Below are 7,500 nucleotides of genomic sequence, written 5' to 3' on the forward strand. Positions count from 1 at the left end.
CCCTCGGAGGACACCCCGCCTGTCAGCCTGCGCAACGTCAGGATGCCCAGCGCCCCCAGCTACAAACCTGGGGAGAAGGTACAGGCCCGGGGTCAGAGGTCAGAGTAGGGCCGCAAGCTCAGGAGAGATAACCCACCCCACTCCACCCCTCCCCACTTCACCCCTCCCCACTTCACCCCTCCCCACTCCTTACTCTGGAAACGGAGCTGGTGCACACAACTGAGGCATATATTAGTAAGTGAAATGATACAGAGTTTGGATGTAGAGATCTGTCATAAGTAACTCCAGGTATCCATCAATAAGGAAATGAGTCTGATAAGCTCCATGTTAATGAATTTTTATAAAGGGTGTTTTTAAATGGTTTGTTTTGGTTGTTGGTTGTTTTGATTTGTTTTGGGGGAAGCAGTGAGGAGGGGGAAGCAGTGAGGAAGCAGCTTGCAGAAGGCTTGGCAAGGATCAGCGAGAGCCAGCTCCCTGGCAAGTACAAAGTATGGACTTACCAATTCATACTGTACCCAAGGGTGATGTGGCCACTGAAAATGTGCGAGGTCCCCTCCTCAGTGGCAGATAAGATGGACAGGTTAGCAAACGGGTTCATCAAGAAGTGGCTGGGACTGCCAAGATGCCTGTCAGATGTGGGGCTATTCGGGAGGAACATTCTCCAACTGCCATTGCAGTCCGTCAGCCAGGGATACCGGCAGGAAAAGGCTCGAATGGTGCTTGAGCTGAGGGAATCCACTGACCAGCTAGTGAGAGCAGCTGGCGCCCAAGTAAGAACAGGGAGGAAGTGGAAAGCCCAGGAGGAGGTTGACATGGCCATCAGCAGGCTAAAACACCAGGAGGTCACTGGAAGAGTCCAGGAGGGTCGAGCAGGGTTGGGGAGGGGCGAGACCCCCCTCTTCTGGTCCAAGGCCTCCAAGGAACAGAGAAGAGCCATGGTGGTGGCAGAAGTGGCAAGGACGGAACAAGACCGTCTACGTGTCAAAGCGGTGTCTCAAAGCCGGCAGGGAGGCTGGATGTCTTGGGAAGGCGTCACAGGCAGGCCCATGTCATGGGCAGATCTGTGGAAGACCCCCCAAGCCAGACTCAGCTTCTTAATCAAGTCCACCTATGACACTCTGCCTTGCCCCCGAAACCTCAACCTATGGTTTGGCGCGGAAGAAAGCTGTCCCCTGTGCAACACCATCAACGCAAGCCTCCAGCACATCCTCTCTGGATGCAAGACGGCACTGTCACAAGGCCGCTACAGGTGGCGGCATGACCTGGTGCTGAAAAAGCTGGCAGAGGTGGCAGAGGCAGGCAGACAACAGGCCAACAGCCTACCTCCTGCCCCAGTGAGACGGCACATCTCCTTTGCTAGAGCTGGGGAAGATCCCAAACCCACCCACCAGACAGCAACACCAAGACTCCTCTCACCCGGTGGCGAGTGGACCATGAGGGTTGACCTGGGGAGACAGCTCCATTTTCCAAGGGAGATAGTGGAAACATCGCTCCGGCCAGATCTGATCTTGTGGTAGGGCTGCACGATTATGGCCAAAATGATAATCACGATTATTTTGATCAATATTGAGATCACGATTATTTATCACGATTATTCATTAATTTTAGTGACAAAAATATTTTTTCCCTAAACATATTGGACTTACTATCTGGCTCATCCAAATTCTTCCCTTCACATTTACTCCCCTAAATTACTGCAAATATAGACTTGACTGCGACTTCCAAACAAATTTTTTGTGCAATTTTTGTGCAATACTTTGTTAGTATTTGGGGAAACGTTAACGGCCCACCGGGCATCCTCCCAACGCTCCCCAGTAGCCAGTTAAGCTCTGCTTCTTGTTCCTGAGTTTAATCGCTTAGTCCAGGGGTTTCCAAACTTTTTGACTCAAGGACCACATTGGGTTTTGAAAATTGGCCGGCGGGCCACACACTAATAATAATAATAATAATAATAATAATAACATTTTGTATTATTTAAATGACAACTTAATTTCTTAAGAAATACTGTTAATTTGATGCTGTTTAAATAATTTATAAATGGTGCATTGTCACTTTAAGACTCTTTGCTATGGCTAGTGCTATGCCCTCTTACAGTTTATAATGGTCAGTAGTGGGAACTACTGTTGCCATCGCGCTCTCTCCCTCTCGTGCACTCAAATACGTTCCCAAATGGAGTAGCATAACATAGTTAGATCTGCTGCTATGGAGATACTATCTATCTCGATGTAACAAGCTGTTTTGACATTGACATTGTAAACGTTGTCTAAGAAGAGTGTTAAGCAGTTTGCAGTAGCCTAAAGTTGACCACAACGTCGTCTATCGCTGGAAAGAAATAGCGAGCAGCCTATGATAAACTAATAAATGCTCGGCGGGCCGGATTGAAGTGCGTGGCGGGCCGCAGTTTGGACATCCCTGGTTTAGTCATTCGTTGATATGTAAACCACTGACGTGTAGGCTACATTTTCATTATTGCTCACTCGTTTTGCGTAGGCTGTCTTCAAACCCATATGCATTGTAGGTTGCACATGTAGCTTATAAAACACATGAATAAATGAACGAATCCGTCGTTAGCTCAACACTTATTATAGGCTATATTGGAGGAAGCAAACAAGGACTAAAAGTTAACGTGATAAAAAAAAAAGGCATGTGTGGTTTACGTCATGTGATGTGTTTCACGGTATGAGTTGAGAGCCCTGCTTTGCTTATGTTTTTGGTTAACTTCACTTGCCTGAAATCCGAAATATTTTCGAACAACGGATGATCCGTTTCGGGGGACAAGCTCTTGGCCTTCTGCTGCGCCACACATACCACACATTTGATTGTCGTTTTTTGAATAATCTAACTAGCCTACTAATAGTTAACATAATGCTATTAGTCCATAGTGCATCCAAACTGAGCAGTCCATCAGGCTGAGCAGTGCAGGGAGCAGCTGTCATTGGTAGGCTGCATGCAGGCACATGGTCAGACAAGTTTAAGGAGCACTTGATTTGTTTTGTAGCGGAGCGTTCTATGGGTTGCCAGGTTGGTTCTATGGATAGAGCACGCATTTTTAATATCGCTCGATCACGCAAATTTGATCGTGGGAAGCCAAAATCGTGATCGTGATTAAAATTCGATTAATTGTGCAGCCCTATCTTGTGGTCAGTTCCAGACAAGACCATCCTGATGGTGGAACTTACTGTCCCGTGGGAACAAGGCATAGAGGCTGCCAATGAACGCAAACGTTCCAAGTATGCAGACCTGGCAGCAGAGTGTCAGGAGGCTGGCTGGAAAGCCATTACACGCCCTGTTGAGGTGGGGTGTAGGGGCTTTGTGGGCGCCTCAACAGTTCGCCTGCTGCGAGACATTGGCTGCACAGGAGCAGGGAGCCGGAAAGCCATCAAGGAATTGGCGGAGGAGGCAGAGAGGGGCAGCTTCTGGCTGTGGCTGAGGAGGAGAGATAGAGGGTGGGGGCAGAACACCTAGGGCATCAGCAGGGGGTGGCAGGTAGAGATACCAGCCATCGCTCCGCCACCAAGAGATGTACTGGGGTTAAAGGAGCGAAACATCAGTGACTGGTGGTCCCCAGCTGATGACCCGTTCCTGCCCATAGGTGTGTAGGGGAACACACTTGCATAGAGTGCACTGGTGGAGGTGCGTCAGGCAGCAATGCCCAGCAGGTATACCAACAGCCTGTATCTTCAAAGATGATTAGATGTAGACTTAATTGATTTAGATTAGACTTAATCAAAACAATACAAATGCAGTTTTATTGATATTACCTGAAATGCATGGTTTTTGAAAATTTGTAAAAATGGAGATATCTGTTTTTTGTGTGTGACTGATCTATTACTGTACTCTAGCTAGCTGGGTTGGATTGTTAATTGATGGAATGTCTGGTTTGTGTTTGCGTGCAGATAGCCACACGGAAGGCCTATGGGATGGCCCTGGCTAAGCTTGGACGCTACAACGAGCGTGTCATTGCCCTCGATGGAGACACCAAGAACTCCACCTTCTCTGAGATCTTCAAGAATGAGCACCCCAACCGCTATGTGGAGTGTTACATTGCTGAGCAAAACATGGTATGACTCACACCCTCTTCTTCCCATTACCAGCCACTATTTAAATGGTTAAAGGCAGTGCACTTCATTTGATTTACAGTTGATGTCAGACACTGTGTATGGCATACAGTAGACCTATACCCAACTCATCACTTCTCTTCTCCCCTATTCTGTTCCTTACCTTATCATGTATTGTTTGTGCAATCATCATCATGTCCATAATAATGAAAGTCAGCAGACTTCATTAAAGTTAATGACTAATAGACTCAATTCAAGCATTTCTCCATCCCATCCACAAGAAAAGGGGGAAATATAGGTCAAACATCATTTTCTAAATTAATAACCATTATGCCCTTCATTAAATATTGAAGGGCTGTGTGTGCATGTTTGATTGATTGGTCTCATTTCAGTGCAAAAACACTGTGCATTTTGTCATAATATCCCAGTCAGTGCATTTATACAAATACACAATTATTTGAGTTTATTTGAGCATGCTTTCTGTGACAAACATGAATGTACTTCCACATCCAAGTGCACATTTCCAGCAAGTTAGTCACAGACATCTAGAGATGCTAAACAGATAAATACAGCATGACATTTTCGGTAATCTACTCCCACAGATGTTGCCAATAATAGTTCAGATGAATCTGAGCTTGTGATGGCCTTGTGTGAAGTAAAACTACAGCCTTGACTGTCAGTGTCAGGCAGATGTGCGGGATCTCTGGGGTGTTTTTCCATTCACACACACACACACACACACACACACACACACACACACACACACACACACACGCCTCAGTTTTACTCTGCATCATTGCCCCGAGGGGAGGAATGGGGCCGTTTTTCTTTGGCATGAAACAGGAAATTAAAGCTCTCTCCTTCATGAAATACCAGCTTAACAAGAAAAGGTTTGCTCACGCTATATGTCAATGCTAAGCTGAGGTGAAGCTACTGTGAAATACATTGGCCTCTAGAAGAATTAAGAAGTACAAGAGCTTTTGAACTGTGTGTCTAGTATTGGTGTACTCTGTAGTAAATTCCAAAAGTGCCACTACTGTACAGCACATGTGTTTGACTGCCATATGTCCCAGCCTATTATTTAAGAAACTGTTAGGCTACCATCTGTGTCCTACTAAATTGGGTCTAGACCATAGACTTACACAAGGAGAGACAGACTCACTAATATGAAATACGAATATGAACTCTTCTGTATAATAACTGTTTTGACTGTAGTGTAAGTGGTATCCACAGTGACCCTACCCATCTTTAGCTAACCTAATTCAGAGGACCTCTTCCCTGCCTCTCCTCTCCTCTCTGCTCTCGTCCAGGTGAGCGTGGCGGTGGGCTGTGCCACCCGCGACAGGAATGTGGTCTTCGCCTCCACCTTCGCCACCTTCTTCAGCCGCGCCTACGACCAGCTCCGCATGGCCGCCATCTCCGAGAGCAACATCAACCTCTGCGGCTCTCACTGCGGTGTCTCCATCGGTCAGTCTGCCACTGGGCACCACTTGACCTCTGCCCGGGTCTTAAAACGGCTTGTTCTTTCTTTCGGATTGACTCCCTACCTGAGAATAAAAGTTGTTTTGGAGACACTGTCCTGTTCCAACTGATCGAGCTCACAGTAAGAACCTCCAGCAGAACACTCGGTTCAGTCTGATTCAGTAGATGTAGCAGAGTTACCCATTCTCAACGGCTGCAGGTTAATTGGATGAAATTTAGTTTGATTAGTTTGATTGGACATGTCTGTCATATTAACTGTTGAAATGGTTTGGCACATTGATTGGTTATGTCATATCACTGTTCAAAAGACATTGTTTACTGATGGGATTCAGTCCTGCTGAAGTTTCTCTCTGTGGGCTTGATGCAGACACTCCCAGTGAAACGCCACTGTTGTGCCTCTGTGATTTTAAGTTCTCCTAAAATTCTGAACGTTGATTTTTTTTCCGTTTCTTCACATTTTCCCCCCACGTCATTTCTCCCGCGCTGCCACTGCAGCGCTCTGTCGCTCTCTCCCTCCTACCCTCCCTCTCTCGCTCTGTATTATGGTGGAAGTTGGTTGAAGGGGCCCAGCCTCCTTTTAGTCTCTTCAGGTACATTGCATGCCCTCTCGCCTCAACGCATGCCAGTTTGCCAGCCTGCACTTTCAGTCAAGATTCCAGAAGCTTCCGAAAGCACTGCTCTCTTTGACAGTTGTTTGTGTGTGACATGTGTGTTTGTGTGTGTGTATATGTGTGTGTGTGTGCATGGATGCTGATTTCGGTAGGAGAGGATGGACCTTCTCAAATGGGCCTGGAGGACCTGGCCATGTTCCGAGCTATCCCCACGGCAACAGTATTCTACCCCAGTGATGGTGTGTCCACTGAGAAAGCTGTGGAGTTGGCTGCCAACACAAAGGTATCCATAGTTTTGAAAATCCATCTATTTTCCATCCATCTATTTTCTCTATACAGCATATCCTAGGCTATACAGGCTAGGCTATACAGCATATAGGCTATAGAACGGCTTTGAACTGTATTTATATACTATGATTATATATAAGAAGATACAGTGTTTTGTATAGAGCAAAGTGTGGTTTATCATTTTCAGTGAGAATTGAGTGCGAAGATCTTTGTAGTAACACTTGTTATCCTCTGTCGTAGGGTGTGTGTTTTATCAGAACCAGTCGCCCAGAGAACACCATCCTTTACAACAACAACGAGGACTTCCATGTTGGACAGGCAAAGGTATTGGTGGTGCTGCTGATATCAGACTAGCTGATACCAAATCGCTGGTCATACTGTTGCTCTACTAGTCTCCTAGGCTAGTAGACATATAGTGTGCATTCCCAGAGATAAAATAAGATTCTAACAGTTATAGTAAGTGAGGTGGTGTATCAGAGAGCAGTAATTATTATAAGTTTGTTTATGAAATTATTATAATTACCTTCCCAACAGGTTGTTTACAAAACCAATGATGACCACGTGACTGTGATTGGAGCTGGTGTTACCCTCCATGAGGCTTTGACTGCTGCTGAGCACCTCAAGAAAGGTACAGAGTGCCTGTAGTCATATAAACACCTGTCTGCTGTGTCCAGATGAACAGGTTTTCTCAGGGACTCTTGTGTGCATGTAACAGAGGTCGTAATTTGTCCGCCGCTCACAGCCCTCGAACCCGCCACCTCGACACACACCGGCATGGGAGTCGAACGCTCTAACCACTGAGCTAAAAGCCCAGACTTCCAACTCAGCGGTTAGAACCCAGACTGATCTGCGAGTGGAAAAATGGAGCTCGCGAGATCAGGATGGTCTCACGAGGCTGGGGAATGATAGCAATGGCAGTAATAGTACATCATCATGTCTGCATTGGCCGGTCAAGCCACACTTGAAGCTGCAGTAGAAGTACTAGTATCCAGAGTCAGTCAACTCCATAGTCAGTCAAGACTGATGGATGCTGTTAAATAAGCTAGTATTGTTTCCTAAAT

At 46.3% G+C, this 7,500-nt stretch overlaps 1 protein-coding gene across 1 annotated transcript in view; it reads left to right on the plus strand.

Annotated features, from left to right (window-relative positions):
* LOC121712777 (transketolase-like) overlaps positions 1-7,500 on the plus strand; it is a 20,791-nt gene that overhangs the window by 9,759 nt on the left and 3,532 nt on the right. The window contains exons 7-12 of the mRNA XM_042096771.1: positions 1-78; positions 3,897-4,061; positions 5,369-5,525; positions 6,304-6,434; positions 6,680-6,763; positions 6,974-7,067. The exon at positions 1-78 is cut by the window's left edge and continues 119 nt beyond it. Coding sequence (XP_041952705.1) covers positions 1-78; positions 3,897-4,061; positions 5,369-5,525; positions 6,304-6,434; positions 6,680-6,763; positions 6,974-7,067 — 709 coding nt within the window. The remainder of the gene's footprint in view (positions 79-3,896; positions 4,062-5,368; positions 5,526-6,303; positions 6,435-6,679; positions 6,764-6,973; positions 7,068-7,500) is intronic.

Source organism: Alosa sapidissima, chromosome 7 (assembly GCF_018492685.1).
Source record: "Alosa sapidissima isolate fAloSap1 chromosome 7, fAloSap1.pri, whole genome shotgun sequence".
Lineage (NCBI taxonomy): Eukaryota > Metazoa > Chordata > Actinopteri > Clupeiformes > Clupeidae > Alosa > Alosa sapidissima.